Raw genomic sequence first — 24,293 nt, 5'->3', positions numbered from 1 at the left:
TATAGCGCCAGCCTTTAATGGGGTGAGAGATGTTGCTCTTTTCCAAGGAGACAGAAAACCTATCAATGGATGTGAAAGCTGAAGATTTCCAGAACAGGAAACGATGAAAACGAAATCAACATTCAATTGGCTGTTTCATGTCTCTAGGTAGTTCTTCAATCACGCTTGCTTTTCTCCAAAGTTGAGTAGCTAGAGGGCCGTTGTCATCATAGAAGGATGCGGTTGATTCATTGCGCTTCATTATAAGGCCGTTGTAGATTTTGTGCACTTTGGAGGATTCAAGGAACTTGCTCTGTTCACAGAATAGGAAGTTGAATCTATTGAACTGGATGGTTGCTCCGTTTTGTGTGAAAATGTGCTGGAGCACACACCATTCTTCTCTGCAGCTCCAAGGCTGGGAAATGTTATTTTCCAATGAAATCCCCTGAACTGAATTAATTTGCTACTTGGGAGATTCAAAGTAAAGCTTGCAAGAACTGATCAATCACAGCAAACCGAAACACCTTGGATAAGCTTAATTCCTTGGCAAGCCTGCTATAGCCTAGTCCTAAACAGATCTACAGGGACCGTCTTCGTGCAACACAACTAGCCTTCAGCCATGATTTATAAATCGCAATGGCTGGATTAATAAAAGGCTAGGGCAAAACCAAACCATGCACAAAGTGTGTACCAAACTAATAAGAAACCCCTACTGGGAAATAATGATGAATATGTTTCTTTCACTGGAGGAGATGCAGGCTGCACGCACATTAAAGCTTGCGTGCAATTCCGATTAACGTAGAACATAGAACTATAGGGCTAAAGGGGACCTCAGAGGTCTTCATTTAAAAGGTACCTTCAGAAAAGGAATATAAATACTCAACCATAACCTTATATTCCCGGGTATAAATTCTATTGAATTATGGAGGATTCTCTGCCCCCACCCACGAAATCCTCATGGATATTAAATCTTGATGAATTCTGTCACCTCATTTCAAAATGAGTATTCTTCTCCATTGTCATGATCAAGTTGTAGAATTTTGTTACGGTTAGATCATTTATCTGTTTTTATTTAAAATTTCACTGATTATTATACTATCATCACAGTTGTGGGGTACTCTATTATTTCATTTGCATTGTGGTCATTTCTAAGTGGTCTACGATCTGCTGGGAAGAGAAAAAAAAATTTACTCCCTGTTTTGAAGAAAGTAACCTGTGTGTGTGTGTGTGTGTGTGTGTGTTAAATGCTTGTTAACTATTTAGATTACCTTGCTAGGCCCCAAACATGGGACAAATCTTTATTTCCTGTTTCAGCCTAACCGAAGGCCATCGACAGGCAGTAGTCACAACAGTGACAGCTCATATTTGTGTAAATTTGTTTAGATTTATATATATACATATACACATACATACATACATATACACATACATACATACATATACACATACATACATACATATACACACACGTACATACACACACACACACACACACATCAATCTGGCATTGCATAGCCATTTCTACTTCCAGCCTGTAGCGTTTTTTGATCTAGTAGAGAATCCCAACTAGAGATCTGGCGAAGACTGGATCACGTGGTATCTCACCATTTCTGAGATTCTCATTAGATTTTCCACCCACCCATCTACTGGAAGAAGCAGACAGCTTGTTGCCTTGCTTTCCAGAGCCTGACCTTCTATGCTGAGTGACAAAGAGCGGGCAAACATCCATCCCAAGGACCAAGCGCTCAACTCAGCAAGAACGGGTAGGAGCCAGCACAGCCAGAAGTGTCGACAGCTCGAACTAAATCAAAATGTCTAAGGAATGCTTGATTTCCCTCCTCCAGTTCAAAGAAGCTGGGAAACAAGAGATGAGAGAAAATGTAATTCACTAAATAGGTAAAGGTTCCCCCACACACGCGTGCTAGTCGTTTCCGACTCTAGGGGCCGGTGCTCATCTCTGTTTCAAAGCTTAAGAGCCAGCGCTTGTCCGAGGACGTCTCCGTGGTCATGTGGCCGGCATGACTAGACGCCAAAGGCGCACGGAACGCTGTTACCTTCCCACCGTAGTGGTCCCTATTTTTCTACTTGCATTTTTACGTGCTTTCGAACTGCTAGGTTGGCAGAAGCTGGGACGAGTAACAGGCGCTCACTCTGTTACGCGGCACTCGGGATTCGACCCGCCAAACTGCAGACCTTCTGATCGACAAGCTCAGCATCCTAACCCACTGAGCCACCGCGTCCCTAATTCACTCTATACCAAGGTGCAAAACCAAAGACAATCAAAACGTGAGACCAAGTCTCCTGAAAAGCACAACGAGAATTTACATTTCTTAGCTTGGCTAGTCCTGATATTTCACCTGTGACTTGTTCCAACGAAACGTAAGGAAGCAAGCGATGTCTACTTAAATAATAAGCAGTGAAGGTATATATTTATGCAGGTTACAAATCCAACCAAATTGATTTTCTGCCTGCCAGGATGCATTTATTTAATACGGTCAACTTCCTATTATGTTAATCTTTAAAAAGTACCTAGGATGGCCTATTTTATTAAAGCTTCTAATCCAATTTCCTCTTTTCTCTTTGGCTTTGACCAGCATCATCTTTGCAATAGAAAAATGAACAATAGCACCATCAGCATGACCACCGCTGTCTCTTTATCATCTCACTAATATCTCATCAATCTCTTTCTCAGTATCTATCTCCTTAATATCTTTCTCACATCTATCTTATGTATCATCTATCTTATCTATCATCTACCTACCTACAGTATTTATCTATCTATCCAGCATCCACCCATGTCTATCATCTCATCAATATCTATCTCATCCATTTTGTCTCTCACCAATATCTATCTCCTTTATTTATTTATTTATTTTATTAGATTTATATACCGCTCTTTCCCGAAGGACTCAGGGCGGTTTACAGGGCATTTTAAAATCACACCAATACAAAATACAAAGTTAAAAGACAAATAAAAGATTAAATTATCCCTGAAAATAAAACCCCAGTTAAAATTCTCAGCCTGGGCCAGAGAGCTCAAAGAGCCAAGTCTTCAGGTCTCGGCGGAATGAACGTAGGTCAGGGGCAGTCCTGAGCTCCATGGGCAGCTGGTTCCAGAGGGCAGGCGCACCCACAGAAAAGGCCCTCCCCCTGGGTGTTATCCGCTGGCAATCTTTTACCGGCGGCACCCTGAGAAGACCCTCCCTCTGCGAGCACACTGGACGAAGGGAACTTGATGCTGGCAGCAGGTGTTCCCTCAAATATCCTGGACCCAAGCCATTAAGGGCTTTATAGGTCATCACCAGCACCTTGAATCTCACCCGGAGGGCAACCGGAAGCCAATGCAGCTCACGGAGTAGAGGTGTTACATGGGAGTATTGGGAAACCCCCATCACAACTCGCGCGGCTGCATTCTGCACCAGTTGAAGCCTCCGAGTGGTCCTCAAGGGCAGCCCCATGTAGAGAGCGTTGCAGTAGTCTAAACGGGAGGTCACGAGCGCATGAGTGACTGTGTGCAAGGCATCTCGGTCCAGGTAGGGTTGCAACTGGCGCACCAGGCGAACCTGGGCAAAAGCTCCCCTGGTCACGGCTCCTATATGATCTTCAAAATTGAGCCGTGAGTCCAGGACGCCCAAGTTGCAAGCCCTATCAATATCCTTAATAGCTATTATCAATATTTATCTCAATATCTGTCATCTATCACTATAGTCATGGATAGATCTTATAGGATCAAGCAGCTTTAAGAATGCAGGAGTTATTACCACCGAGCACAGATCCAAATTACAAACCTCCACGGAATAAGCCACTCCTGGCTCCACAAGAGTCCCGTTCTGTCCTTGCTGCTAGCTCAGCATTTGGCTAAAATCTCAGTGGAACAAAATCAAAATCAAAACAAGGTCTTGCTCCTTCATCTTTCCTGAAGGACAAAATGCAGCTCTGAATCATCTGAACCCCCTTAAGCTGCTTGTCCCCTTTCATTTGAACTTCAGAGGAGGTATGAAGCTCTAATGACTTTAATGTAACATCTGAAAAGTCCTGGCTGCTGGCAATAATCATTGCTCACACTTTCATTTGCGTCATAAAGACACCAATGTTTGAAGAGCTCGTCATCACCTGGATTTCAAAAAGGTTCCTATGCTTTTAAAGGACTACATCAGTAGGAAGAAGCGTGGTGAAAATGGCATCTGCCTTTTTTGACGCCCTGTGGCGTTTTTGGTTAGCTATGCCAAGTTCCTTCTATTTCCTGGTTTGTTGGGTATCTCTTTTTTTTTTGACCAATGTTGATTTGGAGGATAAACTTAAAATTTTTAATTTGTTGGAAATGAAAATGGAAAAAGTTTAGCAAGTTCAAAATTAAAGACTCCCCTTCTGGAAAAAAAAAAGCTTGTTTCCTAACTTCTTTCACACAGTTCTCTCTAGGCACATATCCTCCAGATGTTATGGAAATCAAAAACCATGCTAAATGGTCCAAGGCCTCTGTGTCAGGTTTAAAAAGCCGATTTATCATTTACTTCCTTTTTTTGCAATGTGCCACCAGAATGTTTCCCAGACTGACTATTTATTCCAGCTAAAGCACATAGATCAGGGGTCCCCAATACCTGTGCTATGGACCAGTACCAGTCTGTGGCCTGTTAGGAACTGGGAGGTGAGCAGGGGTGAGTGAACAAAGCTTCACCTATATTTGAGCTGCTCCCCAGCACACCTCAACCCATCAGGCATTAGTTTCTCATAGGACCTCAAACCCTACTGTAAACTGCACATGCGAGGGATCTAGGCCAGGGGTCCCCAACCCAATCCGTGGACTGGTACCGGGACACAGCATGCCAGCAACCGGTCCACACAAAGCCCCATCTGCGAGATGCACAAAACCACACCCCATCCGGTCTGCGGAAAAACCTCTCTCCATGTAACCGGTCCCTGGTGCTCAAAAGGTTGGGAGCCTCTGAACTAGGCTGTGTGCTCCTCCTGTCCCCCCTCCCCCTGGTCCATGGAAAAATTGTCTTCCACAAAACTGATCCCAGATACCCAAAAGGTTGGGGCTCCCTGATATAGGTCAATAAGAAACATCCAATTGCAGACCTTGAAGCTTCACATCTTAAATGGACGAGGGTCACCTACATTACGGATGCTACCAGCAGAAAGCACTCAGGTATAACACAAGGCAAACTACAGATTAGGAATATGCCTAGAAATTGATCTAGGACAAAAGTAGCTTGCACTGACGTGGACAGAACCAAAGCTGAAAACTCCTACAGCCGTATTACTTGTAGCACCTTTCCAGAGCAGGTGATTTAGCATCAAGTACCGCTGTAATTAAAGGCAATCATAAACCTGCCAATTTGCTTCAGTGTTTCTGATAGACAGAATTTAGATGAACTTGATTTCAGCTTTACAATTAAGTTTGACCTTGTTGGGCATCTGATTTTTTTTGGGGGGTGGCCTATCAGGCAGAAAGGAAAGAACAAGGATTAATAATTCAACACGCACATAAAGCACAACAGGTGATGGGTCGGTTTGGTTTTATTCTGGGAAGACTGCAATTAGAGAGAGCTGTGATGGCAGCCAAGCTAAACTGTGGGGCGACTTTAGCTTTAAAATTAGGAATGCAGAGATTAATGGAATGGGGTGGGCGGGTGGGTAAATGAAACCTTACAGCTACTTGGGCCAATTACGCATTTGGTGATATTAAGTCCCAGGGCTGGAGTGGTAGAACAGCAAGTCTGAGTCCTCACATTTCTTCCCCAAAAGGAGAGCAAGAACTGTGAGTTAAGAAACAAGGGTGTCTATGCACCAACTCTGCTAAAAAAAAGACACAAAAGGAAAGGAAAGATGAAATGAGGATGATTATACAAGCCTTTGTTTCATATTTCAGAAACCTCCAACCTGGGTATCTTTCAGACATGGAGATTTTGCTCACTGAGTTGCTCCACTTGAGGGCACCTGGACTGAGGACATTTGCCTAGCTCAGGAGTAGGCAACCTCAGCTCTTTTATGACTCATGGACTTCAAGTCCCAGAATTCCTGAGTCAGCTGACTCAGGAATTCTGGGACTTAAAGTCCATGAGTCATAAAAGAGCCGAGGTTGCCTACCCCTGGCCTAGAATCTGCCCTCTTCCTAGGAGAGTAGAAAGCTACAAAGGGTGAGACAGCCCAATTTCACAACTGTTCTGCTTTTCCTGTCTTCAGAAATGTTGAGGACCTCTGAAGAGGCCTATAGAATTCTTCAGACACTCCTGGGGAGCAGCTATAGCAAGGACTTGACTTGTAAAAGATGGAGATGGTCGAACTTTGAAGGGTACCCATTTCAAAGTGCAGGCAGGCACTTGTATTTTTACTGTACTTTAGAAAATTCAGGTGTTATGTTTAGACATTGCTTTACATGGCTCAGGTCTGCCCCATCTCCCAAGACCTTTGTAGCTGCACTATTCAGCATTCTACCAACCCATTGTTCATAATACGTGCTCTTTAGCCTGAATTTAATGGAACTGTTCTTTAAGAAAAGCTTGTAGGGGGTGTGTGAAATCATAAAGGGAGGGGGCCATTTCTTTCAAAAACATGTATGTTCTCTCATTAACCCTGGCTAACCTTCTACACCATGCCACTTTTTAAAAAAATGTTTGAACTTTTAAAATTCCTAGCTATTAACAAACAAAGAATTCAATAGATCCAACTTGCGACTGCAGCTGATTAAGGATGCTAACAACAAATATGTAAACCATTTAGGAACTGAGCTCCCCCCCACAACTTTTCCCCCCAAAGTGCTAAATGGCAGATTTCTGAGCTGTTTTAAATACAAAGATTCTAAGAAGCAGTCCCCAGAGCAGAAATAATGTGTGCAAGTTATTTCTTGAGCATGACTTAAAATGCCACCATAATAATGTAGGAAAAATGAGTTTGTTCCAACCCTTTTTTTTGTGGCTTCTCCGATTTTAGACCACCCAATGTTATTGAAACAGGGGCTCAAGAGCATACAATACAAAACTTCTACAACACAGTGCTCTCCTGCTATGCTGGACTACAACTTCCACCATGCACAGCTCCCAAGGGCAATGAGTATGACCAGAAGGTGATGTAGTTCAACATGCATAAAGGCTGTAGGCTTACCACAAAATACTAGTAACATTCACAAAACTGTTTATATTTTCAATAGGGAGGTGAGGTCAACTTTTAACGTATTCTAAATCTACTGGCATTTTAAACACCTCATTAGTTCTGCAGTATCAAAGGTGAAATATGTTTTGTAAAGAGTCATTGACAAAAGGAGGAATCTACTTTTTGTGGCTGCCAAGGGTGCTCTCTTCAGGACTTCAACTACAGATGAAAAAAAAATAACTGAAAACATTTTCTTTATCTACCCAACCGGATGACGGATCGCATCAAGCTAGGTTCAAAACAAAAGGTTTTTGCAAGTACATCTTTTAGGTCACTATGAAGACATCAGTTTGGGGGAGGGAGGGGGGGGGGAGAAAGAAAATGTATTGGATCCTTAATGGAAAGTAGGAAAAAACCTCACTAGCATGAATAAATGGCTACCTGAAATGGCTGCTTCTCAAGAGAGCAGTAACAGGAAACCAAGCAGGAAAATAATTGAAAAAGTTACAAGGACTGCAAAGGTATCATTAACCCCCCCCCACACACACACACTAACTACTAACTGATATTGCTCATGCGGCCCAAGTGATGTATAAAATGCAACTTGAATCAGAAGTACAAGTTTTGAAAGTGTCTGGCTGGGTCTTTGCTTGCATGATCTTCTGCCCGGGGAGGAACAGGAAGGTGTTAAACATTTTCTAAAGCTGGACAATCACGATGGTTTCACGAGAGCTTCTGCCTTTTGTCCAGGCCTCAAGTGGTTCTTCAGTTGGGGCATGCCTCCCACTGCTTTGGCACACGCAATCACATATTCCAGTCTGGTTAGGAGCCGCATAATGCTGCTTTGAAGCTGGCACCACTCCTGAATAGCTTTTAAGTATTTATCAGCTCAATAGGTCAAAGGTCTGCAGACACTGGGTGGAGCAGCAATATGCCACAAAACTGACTCTTGTTCTCCTGGAACACAAAGAAATATAGGAATAGAAAGGAGAGCAAGAGGCAAGGGTTGTCGTCTCAAGTTAAAATGCTGGCCCTAAGACACAAGATACAACTTTTATGGACGGTTAAAAAAAGCAAAGGAATCAGGAGCGAGGGTTGAGCCTCAGAAAACTAAGTACGTGTAATGTTTGAGTTTGCAAAAATAGCAAGAGGTTTTCTTCCTCTGTCAACATACCAAAAGGTTCCGCTAATTATTAGTGCAGATTTGAACCTAGGAAGAAAACATCTGGAAGATTTCTTAATTTCTTAAAGGAAGAACATTTTAAAAAAATGTACAATGCCCCCTCAAATCTTTGATATTTGCTACCAAATAATCTACGCTCTATGTTGTGGCTTCTTCCACATGGTGGTGATGGAAAAAACAACATGCATTTTTATGCAAAGATGTTTGCTTAAATAGGAAAAAAAGAGAAAGATTTTGAACTGCTTTAACGAGCAATTTAAAAATATATATATCACATCAGTAAAAGCAACGAAGAAAACATAAAACCGGAATGATTAAATTAAAAATAATCAGCAATTTAAATAGTCACCTATTGCGCGTATTGAAATGCCAATGGTCACAGTGCACAAGACAGAATCTTAAGAATACAACTGAAAAGAAAGTTGTATAACTATTTGGATAACAAATACTTTTACATTCTTGGGCAAATAATCGTTTGCACCAATGCCAAAAGGCAAACTTCTAAAGGGGCATTCCTTTTACCTTAGTATCTCTTTCCTGACTCATAAAGTCAAGTTCTGCTTTAATTAAAATCTCACTGTGTCTGAAATTATTGGAAAATATTGTAAACTGCAGATAGGGAACCAATTGCCTCTGGGTGCTTTTGGAAATGTTACCCCTTCAAGAAGCATAATCAGGATAAGTTTTATCATCCAATGCTACGTGTAGAAATATGATTCCAGATTCTTAGCTAAAGTAATACATAATAATAATGTACGTTCCCTATATAGTTTATTCAGATCTAGGGGAAGAAGTTGAATATAGTCTTTGGTGATTTGCACAGGAATTTACAAGGCAAAGATCAAGTATACAAGATGAAAATTGATTCGTATTCGTATATATGTTTAGGCCACTTAACACTGGAGAAGGCCAAATCAATAGTAAAAGAGAGAATCAAGGACACTGATCTGCAAAATTATACCACCAGTGATGCCAGGAAATATTAGAGAGCCACTACTGATAAGGTGTTCTTCACTACCTTGACTCGAGTTATAATGTTTAGAGTTAAGAGTTTAGGATGAGGGGGGACATGATAGCAGGGTTCCAGTATCTCAGGGGCTGCCACAAAGAAGAGGGAGTCAAGCTATTCTCCAAAGCACCTGAAGGCAGGACAAGAAGCAATGGATGGAAACTAGTCGAGGAGAGAAGCAACCTAGAACTAAGGAGAAACTTTCTGACAGTTAGAACAATTAACCATTGGAACAACCCGCCTCCAGAGGTGGTGAATGCTCCAATGGTATAGGGCAGGGCTGTCAAACTCAATTTCATTGAGGGCCGCATCAGCATTGTGGTTGCCCTCAAGGGGCCGGGTAGGCGTGGCCTACTGGGTGGGTGTGGCCTACTGGGTGGGCGTGGCTAGAGTGCGTATAGCCTACTGGGTGGGCATGGCCAGCTCTACATCATTCGCACCAAGGTTGCCTATGGGGGCCTGGGCAGGAGTGGGACAGATCTGGGGGTCTCTGGCAGGAGGAGGGTCTCTGCACCAGGGCCAAGGCAGTGGGGGCCGTTCCCTCACTGTTTCCAGGATGGCTTCGTGGGCCGCATGAAACCACTTCGCGGGCCGGATCCGGCCCCCGGGCCTTGTGTTTGACATGTCTGGTATAGGGTTTCTGAGCGTGGGGTTGGACTAGATGACATCCAAGGTCCCTTCCAACTTCTTCTTCTTCGTCTTCTTCTTCTATTATTATTATTATTATTATTATTATTATTATTATTATTATTATTATTATTATTATTATTATTATTATTATTATTATTATTATTATTATTTATATTATTATTATTATTATTATTATTATTATTATTATTATTATTACTACTACTACTACTACTGCTACTACTGCTGCTACTTGCAATCAGACTGGATTTAAGAAAAAGATTTTCATATACGGTCATTAGATATTAATGCTGTATTTAAATATAGTGATCCACTGGAGAAGGAGGGTATCGCAGACACTGACTCAACTTTGAGATTTAATAAGTTTGGATGTTTATATTTTTGAACGCTGATTGTTATCACATGGGAGTTGACATGTGGACAAAACAATAGATTCCCCGTACCTCAGTCATAGCCAAAAGACTTACTGTTCAGCACTGGGAAGACAAACATACAAGCTCCCGTTACTCAGCAGTCTGCAGAACTGATAAATACAGATTAGCTAAAGATAGCTGAAATGAATCATGGATTCCATTGTGTAATTTGTGAATGGATGCTCTGTATGTTTTGGAGGTTTTTTTTTTTAAAAAAGCTCTCCCCGCTTCTTTTATAATTTTGTGTATTCTTGTTCTCTGTATTTAGTTAATAAAAACTAATTAGAAATTACACAGTCATTCTTAGGGCCATGTTCTTCTATAGATGCAGGTTAGAGGGGGAGGGGGGTGTTTGGTAATAGAAACCTAGTCTGATTACTGAAAAACAACAAGAGACTACAGTTTTTCTTTTCTGAAAATATCAACCTTCTTTGAGAAGGTAATCTAGTTTTTTTTGCGCTTGGGGATTTGAGGGGAAAAAAGTGAATACAGTGTATTCAATGCTCTAGGCTGGCTGGGGAATTCTGGGAATTCAAGTGCACAGGTCTTAAATATGGTCAAAGGCCTGGAGGCTGAAACATAGGAAGAATGGCTGTGGGTTTGGCCAGTCTAAAGAAAAGAAGAAATAGGGGAGACACGATAGCAGCGTTCCAGTATCTGAGGGGCTGCCCCAAGGCAGAGGGGGTCACGTTATTCACCAAATCACCAGAGGGCAGGACGAGAAACAATGGTTGAACACTGATCAAGGGGAGAAGCAACCTGAAATTGAGGAGAAACTTCCTGACAGTGAGGACAATCAACCAGTGGAACAGCTTGCCTCCAGAAATCGTGGGTGCTTCATATCACTGGAGATTTTCAAGAAGAGACTAGACATTCATCTGTCTGAGACAATATAGGTTCTCCTGCTTGAGCAGCGGGCTGGTCTAGAAGACCTCAAGGTCCCTTCCAGCTCTATTCTATTCTATTCTATTCTATTCTATTCTATTCTATTCTATTCTATTCTATTCTATTCTATTCTATTCTATTCTATTCTATTCTATTCTATTCTATTCTATTCTATTCTATTCTATTCTATTCTATTCTATTCTATTCTATTCTATTCTAATTCTAATTCTAATTCTAATTCTAATTCTAATTCTAATTCTACTCTATTCTTGCCAAGTTTTGAGACCCCCACTCTAGAAATCTTGATGCCAAGTTTTGCTTGCTTCCTTCCTACTTCATTTTCTGATTCTCTCACTATTCTATAGGAAGAAAGAATATCTCTTTCGCTACTTAAGTTTTCCAGGTGAGAAAAAAAAACGTACAATTGAATATTCAACGTGAAATGCCGCAATTTGGAATAGAAGTGGCATCTTGTGGAAAAGCCACCTCGTAACTGACTCTTAATAATGCACTTCTCCCTTTGTAGGGAAGATAGTCATCGGACTCACAAAAGCTCAAGCATTTGCTTTTGCACATGCCTTCTCTTCTAGCTGAAGCCCATGCACACAGTCTGAAACCACTATACGTAATTTTCTCCGTAATTACCCCTGATGTAATCCAGCCATTGGTGTCTCTCTCAAGGGAAAGAGCTTTGGGTAGACAATAGTAAACATGGGCTGACTGCAACGGTGGCAATGTCCCAGAGGGCAGTGCAGCAAATCCAGGAGGCTTCTGGGTAATGAGATTGGAGTCATGAACTTCAAATCTAGAGAAGAATGGGGGGAAAAAAGATGGCGTCAGACAGCGGTTCTAAAAACCTTCACAGAAGACAGAAACAGCTATAGCTGGGTGACCTGTCTGGAAGCGGGCCTGCTTGATTTCATTTGAATTCAGGTATAATTAAAATTAAACACCATTAATGTGATTACTCTCCACTTGTGCACTTAATAAATTTTCCCTCCCATCATATTCATGTTTTGGAGGTCTCTGGAGGGTTGTTCCCTTAGGGTTTCAGGTGATAAATGCACACACCTCTATCCCGGATTCTGAGAAGGATGCAGAAAATGTATTGTTGACACACAGTATATAGTCCTTGACTTACAACCATTTAACGACTCTGAAAAAACTGACTTATGGCTAGTCCCCACATTTACGACCATGGCAGCATCCCCATGATCTCATGATCGAAATTTGGGTACTTGGACAAGCAGCATGTATTTACAATGGTTGCGGTGTCCCAGGGTCATGTGATCCCCATTTGCGACTGTCTCAAGCTGGCTTTTGACAAGCAAAGTCAATGGGATTCCCTTAGTGACCGCACGATTCGCTTAACAACTATAGAGATTTGCTTAACAACCCGGGCCAAAAAGGTCACACAAAATTGGGCTCGACTATTCCAACAACCATTTTGCGTGGCAGTGGAAATTCTGGTCCCAACTATGGCGTTAAGTCAAGGGCTACCTGTAAACGCCACAGGAAGAAAGGCAAAGATGACGGACAATTTTTGTTTGGCTTTACAGACCGAAGACATTGGAGACACTCAAATCATCATCCATCTATCTACCTTTTAGAGACTTGCAGTATGTGTTATATAAGGTCCTCATGGCCATCTCCTGCAAGGGGAGCACGTGGTCCAGTTCTGTCCCTATCAACTTCACCTCTGCCGGGAGGAAAACCGTCAACTGTCCTGATGAAAAGGACAGAAGCTGCACCTCGGATTTCTGAAGAGGAGAACCACAGCTGGAGAGAGGTTTGAAGGAAGGGGAAAAAAAACAACAACAAACGTTTATGGCGAGCGATGTATACTTGGCGTGATCTGTGACCTGTGATCTAAAGAAACATTATTTTGTTCTCTCGGATCATTCTACTGAAGAGTAGCTGACAAGGGCACCACTGGCCTAAGAGAACACTCAAAACGTGCCCTTGCAATCAAAACTAGACATGCAAAAATCAAATTTGGGTCTGTTCCTGGGACCGGAGATTTACTCTTCCGAGTTCTCGGAGTCATGCTGGAGCCCATCTTCAGGGAATTTCTCTCTACTGGGATACGTGCTTTGGGCTATTCCGTGAGTCGTGCTCATGCGGTGCCTTCCTATGGGCTGATTGGTGTGTTGATGGCTGGTGACTGGCTGTTGTTTCCTTGGGCTGCCAAAGTGTTTAAAAGGCTGGTGGTAATCCAGCACTCCTGTTGACTGACAAGGGGCCTGTTTCCCAGGCTTCCAGTAGAGAAATTCCCCAAAGACTGGCGCCAGCACAGGTCCAAAAGCTCGAAGAGTAAATCTCTGATTCTGGAATCGACCCAAGTTTGATTTTGCATCATTATCCTTGGATAAGTGTCTTTGCCTTCATTTGTCAAACTAGACATCATCCCAGATCATTTCAACGAGAACCAGGCAGAGAAGAAAAATAAATACATTTCTTGTGAATAACTTTCTGGCCTTTTAAAAAAGAGAGACGGGGGGGAGGGGGTCCCTCCATCCAAACTATAATCTAGTGTTTGACATGATCAGAATGAACAGAAAATATTCTAAATCAAGATCAAATCAGTTCCCAAATATGGATCAATTCAATGTGCAAACCTGGCAACAATCTGCAAATGTCTCTTATTTACAGGAGGTGCCCAACATCATGCTTCAGGAATGAAAATTAACTTGCTGACAAGAAGCTTGCTAAGTGTGACATCCCCAACTTGACTTCATCAATTTTAATCAGGCCCGCAGATGTCAAGCAATTACACATCCAAAAGACAAGCAGAAGCTTGCTCTAAGGCCTGATAGAAGTAAATATGGCAACTGTACACAAGGGCGTTGATTCCAAAGTGTTTTAATCAACACAAAGGGATAATATCCCAACAGAAAATAACTAGTAAGGAGAATATTTATAGCTCAGGGTGAGAGTCCTTGTTGTTCTCTTGAGCTTGGTTGTTTTCTTGCAGATGTTTCATTACCCAAACATCGTCACTGTTAGTACTGATGATGTTACCTGGTTTGGGTAATGAAACATCTGCAAGAACACAACCAAGCTCAGAGAGCACCAAGCAACTCTTCAAAAAAAAAAAGTAGATTTTTTCAGAATCTGGTTACATTTAAGAATTTAAATGACAGACACGAAGAGAAAAAGAGCTGGTCCTGTAATTTGGTTTTGCACTGGATCTAGCAAGTAAAATTTCAGATCATTAAACGTATACGTTTACTTACTTACTTACATACTTGAGATTCTAAGCTGCAGGTTTCCATGTGCCCCAGGTGGCTAAAAGATATTGCATCACTTTGATCAGCATCTAATGCCAGGGCCATACTTGCAGGCTGCCACATCTCTCAAAGCCCTTGAGAGGCAACCTGTGTCTCCAATAAGATAGGAGAAGAGCGGGTAGCTTGTTACAAGCTGTTCCACAGGGGTCTTATTCCCGTGGTCCCAGTGGGTGGCTTTCTCTCGAGGAGGAGACCCTTATGCCATTCAATTGCTTTCTCAAAAAGACTTAAAAGCAACACTGAATTTGACAAAGTGTATTTTTTCTTAAGCCCTTAGGACACTGGTTTGTAACAAGTAACACAGTACTTGCTTAGCTTATGTTTCTCAATCTTCCAAGGCCTGCTTGCGTTTTATTTTCACGAACCACCAAAACAAAGTCTTGCCGCTTGTTTAAATGCGGCTGTTTTCACTGGAATGTAATCCTTTTCCATCCAACAGTTCCAAGAACATGGAATCGTTCGGCTGGCAGAGGCTAGGACCCATTTGTCTTTCATGTATCCACTCCCAGCGGGTTTGTCCCAACAGGGCTAAGGATTTAACTCGTGGGGCTGGTATTTAGGCATATTCAACTCCTGGAGATAAAAATCCCCCTTTGTCCAATGTAAGCAGAGTGAGCAGGACTCACTGATCTATTTACAGAATCACCTGACAGAAGGCAATTCAGACCGAAGGGGATTATACCAGCAGTTGCCATTTCGTCTAACGCGTGCACTTTCAAGTTTTGCCAACAGCGCCTAAAGCATACAGAAGGGTGCTTTGCAAATTATGAGTCAATCCCAATTAAACAGAGGCACGCTATTCTGTTTGCTAAGGGAATACGTTCTGCTACAAGATTGCCATCTTAACATGAAAGGCAAGCAAGTGGTATCTAATGCCACGTTTCGGAGGCAGAAAGAAAAACAGGAATCATTTAATCACCGTCCAGATGTGCTAAACTGCATTCCCCACTGCAGAACGCTACAGGGAATGTTGGGAAGCCTATTCTGAAAGCTCCGGAAGGTGTGAAGTTCTTGGGGCTGAGCCTGGTTGCTTGCCATTAGAGTCATCTTAAATGCTCAAATGCAAATGAGCCACAATCCAGAACTTTGCTGTTTTCGAAAGAGGAGTCAAAGAGGCCATCTGTGATAAGACCAAGTGGCTTACCCCTCGACAGCGGAGAGGGTTGCAACGTCACTTGATCTCCTGTTTACAACGCAGTCCTTTCAGCAGTCCCAAAAAGGTTCCATACCTGTTTTGCATTCTAATTCAGGTGACTCTGAGGATACAGCTCAATCCCCGAGCGGCCTCAATGGCTTTCAAAGGACTAATGACGAGATGACCGCTAAGAGTATAAAATCCATCCCCACCAGGCAGTTAAGAGTTGAAGAAGCTTCTTGGATGAGAAGCAAAACATTTTCAAAGGAAAACCAAACAAAACAAGAAAGTCCAGTTGCCTTTTGGAAAAAAAAACACTTTTGGGGGACAACCATGATCTGGATGATTGAGAATCTCCATAGAGTCTGAAAGGGCAAGCCACTTGTATACTGTATAAACAGAGAGAAAACCTCACTCTCTTCTAGCACTGATGATGTTACTTAGTTGGACAATGAAATGTCTGCAAGCAGATAACCAAGCTTGGGGAGCACCAAGGAGTCTGTATTTCAACTCCTGAGTTATGAAGATTCTCTTCAATTGGACCGGGAACGTGCCAATTTAGAGACTTACCTATGTCATCCTATTATGATACATGGCCTTACTAAATGTATAGAACCCTACGCTGCAAAGCACTCTTACAGGATGTTACCGTACAATGTATATGAAAAAACGCAGGCTTATGTCAAGACTTCTGTTCCATTCCTACTCAGTCCCAAGTTCAATTCCCCCCCCCCCCCGAACTATCTTAGAAGATCAAAAAGCAGCACAGAGGGCAGGACTAAGCTCTATAAGCATTTAATAGTGAGAAAATTAATGTAGGCGATTTAATACAACTGAATGGAGCAGACATTATAGGTAAATTCCTTTAAAGCATAGGACTGTCATTCGACAAATTAAATAATCCAAGATAAAATTTATGAATAAGACTTAGATTAGGATCCATGGCAATTTATATTTGTAGGCTTAATTTAAATCTGAGAACCTACCCATTACAGCCGATGACTTTATTATAAAGGTACGAAGGGAGACCTTTAAGGTGAGCGTTGTTATCCACATAAACGTATTGCAGTTCCCGGGAACGACCTAAATCTGGGTTTAAGGAAAATTGTACAGTAATCACCTTCCTGACAGGCACGTTCAAGCAAATGCATGCACACATACATGCAACTTCCTGGCATGTCAGTGAACACACTATCTGAGCAGTCTACAAAAACCTTTTGTGAAATAAATGGAAACCATATAATAACAAGACAGATTCTGCCATGAAAATTATCCCCTAATTTCCACGTTTCTGTCTGGGAATATATGCAAACACATTCTTTCACAAGAAATAACAGAAGTCTCATGAAATGGCTGGCAAAAGAACAATGCAGAGTTCCAATTTTCTTATGTGATTTTCTTCTTCTTCTTCAAGAAAGCTGCCAAATCTAAGTAGGACTATCTCATTCCAAGAAAAACACTGACATGACTAAGAATAACAGAACACTGCTCTGTATTTCTCTTTTGGGTTTGTGCATGCAGGGACCTGTGAATGAAATGAAACTATTTGATTTACAACATTTTTTTTTCTTAGCTCCAGGAGATGCAGTTTTTGCTTCACTGAGACCAGCCAAAAAGTACAGATAGTCCTGACTTACGACCACAACTGAATCCAAAATTTCCGTTGCTAAGCAACAGTCGTTTTAAGAGAATATTGCCCCATTTTGTAATCGTTCTTGCCACAGTTGTTAAGTGAATCACTTGGAAGTTCATCATAACTTAATTTGCAAAGTGGTGATGAACTTCCCTAATTGAGGCTGCATTTTATTTCCTTGCAGCTAGTACTTTTATAGTTAGTATACATTTAATTTTGCTATTAAAACTTTCAGGTTTTACAAGATTTTTAAAAACACTCCCTTAGCTGTGAAAATGCAGCCAAGACCCATTAAAAATAAGCAACAAATAGCTGTTTCCCCCCCCTCTTCTCCACTTTTAGTGCACTGTGAGATATCTTTTGGGAACTGAGAACCAGAGTATACATACTGTATATCTGTACTGTCAGCACATTTGTTATATCTTTGCTTGTTCCTTTCTCATGAAAACTTCCCCATGATCTAAAAGCTGAGCCGAGAGAAGCCAAGCCAAACCACAAAAAGATTGTATCTAAATGTTAGAAATCTGAAATCTTAGTCGCGCTCTTGTGGCTCTTATTAAAGTTTAAAACTTCTGCAGCAAAGATAAGGGATCTGGAAGCTAAATTGCACGACGAATAGCTGAGGGACTTAGATAAGTGTAGCCTATCAAATAGAAGAATTAGGGGGGGGACACGATAACGGTCTTCCAATACTTGAGGATCTGTCACAGAGAAGAGGGGATTGACTTATTCTCCAAAGCGCCGGAGGGCAGGACAAGAAGTCATGGGTGGAAGCTTATATGAGAGAGACCCTACCTAAAAATAAAGAGAAATGGGACAGTGGGAATAGTTAATCAATGCCATAGCTTGGCCTGCTGGAGTTTGGGGCTGCCCCATGACTACAGGTTTTCAAGAAGAAACTGGACAACCATTTATCTGGGGTGGTATACTGCCTTGAACAGGGGGTTGGACTAGATCACAGGTCTGCAACCCGTGGCTCCGGAGCCGCATGCGGCTCTTTCAGCCGTCTCCTGCGGCTCCCAGTCCTCTGCCATGTGCAGTCCAAAAAAAAAAAAAAAGTGGGACTAAAAAAGTTCAACCAATCAATTCAAATATGCAGGGTAGGTGCATATCTCGCCTTGGCTCCACTCTTCAGTCAAACCCTGTTCTGCGCATGCACGCACATTTTTTGCGGCTCCCAGTTTTTCCTTTTGTGAGGGAACCGGTTCCGAGTGGCTCTTTCACTGTTTCAGGTTGCTGACCGCTGGACTAGACGACCTCTGAGGTGCCTTCCAGCACTACGATTCTAGGATCATGCGAAAAGCACTAAAAAAAATATCTTTTTCCTAAACATGTTCCTTTTCAGACTCCGTAGAAAAGGAAGGTAGCATCTGAAGTCACAAACAGAAGTTTGCATATAGCTTTTTTTTTAAAGTAGTTGGTCTGCAACTTTCTCATTCTCCTCCTCCTCCTCCCTAGCATGGGAGATCAAAGACTTTTCACTTGAACAAATTGCACGAGTCCTAAACAAACCCCGATTCATCTATACTTTAAAAAAAAATGTCCTCAAGGCATCTGCATTCCACGTGGCTGAACATGGAACAAAAAGGTCTTATATATCTGCCCTGATATTTTTTTAACCCTAATGCGAAAGCAGAAAAGCTATGTAATTTTGAGATAACAAAGTAAGCGATATTATTAATTTTATATGTGTGTGTGTGTTTTTTTTTTAAAAAGGAGCAGAATTAATACACTCATCCTCAAACATATGGGCTGGCAGAGCAATATCCTAAAGTAGGGTGGGCGACTCAAAAGCTGCAGGTGGCCCTTCGCACATTTGCCGTCGCATCGCTTTCCAAGAACACGCTGCTAAAATTTGGCAGCAAACTGGCCAGATTCTCGGGGCTGTGAGAGGCTTACTGCAGGGGAAAAAACAAAAAAAACCAACACACTCGGATTCCCATCCCAAAGTTACCTTTTGGACTGATGGAAATGATGCTGCCAAATTCTGTCATTCACTGAATTTCCACAGAATTTCTTGAGCTGTCTGGAGTGTGTGTGTGTGTGTGTGTGTGTGTGTGTGTGTGTGTGTGTGTTAAGAGGTGAAAGGACAAACACTCAAACTCAACTTTATTTAACAGAATAACAGAATTAGAAGGAAAATGGAGGTCTTCTAGTCCAGAGAACTAGGAACCGGTTCCACGAAGAGAGATTGTCCACGGACCGGAAGGGGCATGGTTTCATGTACTGCCTGCATCCTGCGGATGGGGCTTTGCTTGTTTGCGCAGACTGGTTTCTGACCGGAGGTTGGGGACCCCTGTTCTAGTCCAACCTTCCAGTGATGAAGCACCCACAACTTCTGGAGGCAAGCTGTTCCACTGATTAATTGTTAAGAATCAAATTTAGACTGGATTCATGCAACATGCTAAACCCAGGTTTGTTAAAAACCATGCTGTCTTGAATAAAGTACCAGTTGGATTCTTGCAACCTGCTCTGCCCCTAAGCTCCAATTTATCAGCAATATTGGTTGGGTTTATTTGCACAAGATGAGAAGCTAAAAACTGACGTTGCCCATCATTGGTGGAAGGTTGTAGGAGGCCCACTGGAAGGTTGAAAACCACATCTAAAAAGTGGAATTCTCAGTGAAGTTGACAAACTCCGAACCTGGGTTAAGCTAACAGTTCATTAAAAATCAGCAGGTTTTTTTTTCCCCCGTTTGGCTTAACCTGATCTGGGAATCCAGCCATCCTGATTTATCGAGCGTGGATTGCAACTCTCTACATTAGCCCATCTGATTGTTGGTTTCATCAGTGTGCTGCAGCTGCCAAAAAAGCCAACACAGTGCTAGGCTGCATTAACAGAGGGATGGAATCAAGATCATGTGAAGTGTTAATACCACTTTACAACGCCTTGGTAAGGCCACACTTGGAATACTGCATCTAGTTTTGGTCACCACGATGTAAAAAAGATGTTGAGACTCTAGAAAGAGTACAGAGAACAGCAAAAAAGATGATTAGGGAACTGGAGGCTAATACATATAAGGAACGGTTGCTGGAATTGGCTATGTCTAGTTTACTGAAGAGAAGGATGATGGGGGACATGATAGCAGTCTTCCAATATCTCAGGGGCTGCCACAAAGAAGAGGGAGTCAAGCTATTCTCCAAAGCACCCAAAGGCAGGACAAGAAGCAATGGATGGAAACTAACCAAAGAGAGAAGCAACCTAGAACTAAGGAGAAAGTTCCTGACAGTGAGAACAATTAACCAGTGGAACAACCTGCCTCCAGAAGCTGTGGGTGCTCCAACACTGGAAGTTTTTAAGAAGAGACTGGACAACCATTTGTCTGAAACGGTATAAGGTCTCCTACTTGACTAGTGGGTTGGACTAGAAGATCCCCAAGGTCCCTTTCAACATTGTTGTTGTCATTATTATTATAGCAAACTTTGGTTAGCCTAATGCCTGAACCCAGAATACGTAAAATGGGAAGACTTTGACTAGTTAGATATCAGATCCTTTTTGATTTCTAATATAAAATTCATCTCATTGGCCCCTTTCGTAGCTAGACCCCTGCCCATATATTTTAAGAGTTTAATTTTCAAATAGCCAAAACAGCACTCACCAAGAGGCAAGAAAGCAAGCTGATTTCCTGCCATGGACAACTCATTGAGACTGGGAAGCTGGCAAAGATGGCGAGGGACATACCAGAGATGATTCTGGTCAGCAGTGAGGTACTGTAGAGAGAGGCACCTGTGCAGTTTTTCAGGCAAGGTTATCAAATGATTGGTTGAGACATCCAGTGTCTGCAGCTCTTTAAGGTCTCCAAGCTCTGCAAACACAATAAACAAAAAAAGATGTTACATTTCACACTTCATGGGAAACACCTTAAAGGAAAATCCAGAATAGCAAAGTTGGAGGTTTTCTGTCCAATCTCTTCTTAAAACCTCCAGTGATGGAGCACCCACGACTTCTGGAGGCAAGCTGTTCCACTGGTTAATTGTTCTCACTGTCAGGGAATTTCTCCTTGGTTCTAGATTGGGTCTCTCCTTGATTAGTCTACACCCACTGCTTCTTGTCTTGCCTTTAGGTGCTTTGGAGAATAGGCTGACTTGCCTTCCTTATGATAGCCCCTCAAATACTGGAATCCAAATTCAATTCAAAATCCAATTCCAACTTTTAAAAAGAGCATATATATATATATATATATACATATACACACACATATACATACATACATACATACATACATACATACATACATACATATATATAACAGGTGTTGCAGCATCCATTGAATGTGTCATCTAGCACCACAGAAGCATTTGCTGTGGCTAAGACACAAGCCGTGATTGACCTATGTTATTATTATTACTGTGGAAGTTCTGATTTTTTTTTTGACATGACCTGAATAAATCAGGAATCTCGTGGCACCTTTTCAAGCTACCAAATTTTATTAAAAAGCCTAAATGTTTGCGTGCATTTTAATAAAATGTGGTACTTACCAGACTCCTCCTGATTTTTGGATATAATAGTCTAATATGGCTCTCCTCCTACAAGGTTCACACAAGCTGGTAAGACTTTTTATTCATGGATAGTCTCTATGAAAAAGGGATGCGGTGGCTCAGTGGTTTTAGGATGCTGAGCTTGTCGATCAGAAGGTCGGCAGTTTGGCGGGTCGAATCCCGAGTGCCGCATAGCAGAGTGAGCGCCTGTTACTCGTCCCAGCTTCTGCCAACCTAGCAGTTCGAAAGCACGAAAAAATGCAAGTAGAAAAATAGGGACCACTACGGTGGGAAGGTAACAGCGTTCCGTGCGCCTTTGGCGTCTAGTCATGCCGGCTACATGACCAAGGAGACGTCCTCGGACAAGCACTGGCTCTTTGGCTTTGAAACGGAGATGAGCACTGGCCCCTAGAGTTGGAAACTACTAGCACGCATGTGCGGGGGAACCTTTACCTTTACCCTCTATGAAGCTACTGGGATTCTTCTGAAGTGCAAATGTGGTGTAGCAGATCTAACAAAGATTCTTTTCCCACTTTCTTTGCAGCAACAACTACAAGATGCTGTACTCACGGCCATGCCAATTGATTTTATGATCGCTGCCCCTATTCAAATAAGCAAGCAGTTCTCTTCATTTGAAGCCCCATTAGCCACAATGAGGAAAAAGACAGGCATAGGGAAAAGCCACATATCCCTAAATGGGAAACAGTGGAAAAACAATATGGGAAAAAAAATAGTTTTCTGCAAGGTTTGCCATAAAAATTGCAGCCACCACATCTTATTTGAAATAGGATGGTTTGCTTTGGCTGGGGTATGGTGAAAGTGAAACTTCAGGACCCCAAAAAGTGCTAAAATGAAATCCCCAGGAAAAAAAAAAGAGGGACCATTTTTCAACCAGATGCATAATATTTCACGACAAGGAAACAATAAAAATAGCATCCTTTGTGTTATGATAATTAGAAGATAGGAACAGATCTGGGGCTATTCTGCGGACGCTGGAGGAGGACTGGGGAAGGGAGAGGAAAGGGAAATTTACAGGATATTAGGAGGCTGGTGTGCAGTCCAGGATAATTGAAAGAGACCAGGTGGGAAGCACTGGAAAGATTTACATAATAGAAAAAAGCAGGAGAAAGGGAAAAAAAGGTTTATTTTTTATTTTTTTATTTTAAATCCCATTTATATCCCGCCCTTCTCCGAAGACTCAGGGCGGCTTACAATTTAAAGCACAAATCAATGTGCTTAGCAATAGCCTTCACTCTATGTATATGCCTGCTTATTAGGGCTTTCGCCCCTCCCCCCCGAGCGGCATTTTACAAAGTCAGCTTATTGCCCCCAACAATCTGGGTCCTCATTTTACCTACCTCGGAAGGATGGAAGGCTGAGTCAACCTTGAGCCTGGTGGGACTCGAACCTGCACTAATTGCAGGCAGCTGGTGTTATGTGGAAAGTTTTTAAACAAATTTAAACGAGCGGGGTGGAGGGGAGAGTGCCACAACTCATCAATCCTAGCTAAGGCAGCCTCCTTGTCTCTACTTTTTCTATTCTTTTTTAGAATTAACTTAAAAGTTTAATTCTAACTCAGGAGCAGGTTATGGGGCACGGACAGAAATAGATTTGAAATGAATACAGGTAGTCCACGACTCGTGACAAAAGGAGCCCAGAATTTCTGTTGCTAAGTGAGATAGTTGTTAAGTGAAACCTGCCCCATTTTTATGACCTTTCCTGTCACAGCTGAAAAGTAAAATCACTGCAGTTGTTAAGTTAGTAACACGGCAGTTAAGTGAATCTGGCTTCCCCACTGACTTGGCTTGTCAGAAGCTTGCAAAAGGGGATCACGTGACCCCAGGACACTGTCACCGTCAGAAGTACGAGTCAGTTGCCAAGCATCCGAATTTTGACCAGCTGACGATGGGGATGCTGCAGCGGTCACAAGGAGAAAAACGGTCTTAAGTCAGGGCTGTCGTAACTTTGCCGAGCATCTGAATTTTAATCACGGGACCCGGGGACGCTGCGACGGTCATTAAGTGTGAAGAACAGTCATAAGTCCCTTTTTCTTTGGGTGCTAGGGTGACTAAAACCAGCCACTAAATGAATGGTTGTAAATCAAGGATTCCCTGTATGCATTTCCCCCCAACTGAAACAAAATAATACAGAATGGGAAATATGCTTGTTGAGGAAGTTAAAAACATACACTGCGTGGGAGTCAAGACTATTCTGGTTTCTATTAAATCCAGGAGCAGCCAAGAAAAGTCAGGCAACAGCTAACTTTTTTTTTCGTAAACTCTTTGCAAAACAAGACATTCAGAATGATGGGATGCTAGAAGGAAAGTTTTTGTTCAATGAGCTGCCCACGTTTGGCAAATGGACTAGATTAGAAGATATGAGTTTAGGGAAAAATAAATAAACCCGGGAAAACCCATGGAATGAGCTGAGAGGAGGTAGGTAAAATGAGGACCCAGATTGTTGGGGGCAATTAAGCTGACTTTGTAATAATGCCGCTTGGGGTGTGTGTGTGAAAAGCCCTAATAAGCAGGCATATACATAGAATGAA

General features: G+C 42.1%; 1 protein-coding gene across 3 annotated transcripts in view; it reads right to left on the bottom strand.

Annotated features, from left to right (window-relative positions):
• Window positions 1-2,910: 2,910 nt before the first annotated feature.
• LRRC28 (leucine rich repeat containing 28) overlaps window positions 2,911-24,293 on the bottom strand; it is a 52,422-nt gene continuing 31,039 nt past the window's right edge. For all 3 annotated transcript variants that reach the window (XM_081337667.1, XM_081337666.1, XM_081337668.1), the window contains 5 exons: window positions 20,866-21,072; window positions 16,621-16,723; window positions 12,813-12,988; window positions 11,855-12,014; window positions 2,911-8,028 (listed from right to left, as the gene is read on the bottom strand). In XM_081337667.1, the coding sequence (XP_081193793.1) occupies window positions 7,956-8,028; window positions 11,855-12,014; window positions 12,813-12,988; window positions 16,621-16,723; window positions 20,866-21,072 (719 nt within the window). In that variant the 3' untranslated portion in view covers window positions 2,911-7,955. The remainder of the gene's footprint in view (window positions 8,029-11,854; window positions 12,015-12,812; window positions 12,989-16,620; window positions 16,724-20,865; window positions 21,073-24,293) is intronic.

The sequence above is a fragment of the Vipera berus genome (genome assembly GCF_964194415.1).
Source record: "Vipera berus genome assembly, chromosome: 12".
NCBI classification, from domain to species: Eukaryota; Metazoa; Chordata; class Lepidosauria; order Squamata; family Viperidae; genus Vipera; species Vipera berus.
Note: the sequence above shows the minus strand (reverse complement) of the source record. Positions and strands in the feature narration are given on the sequence as shown.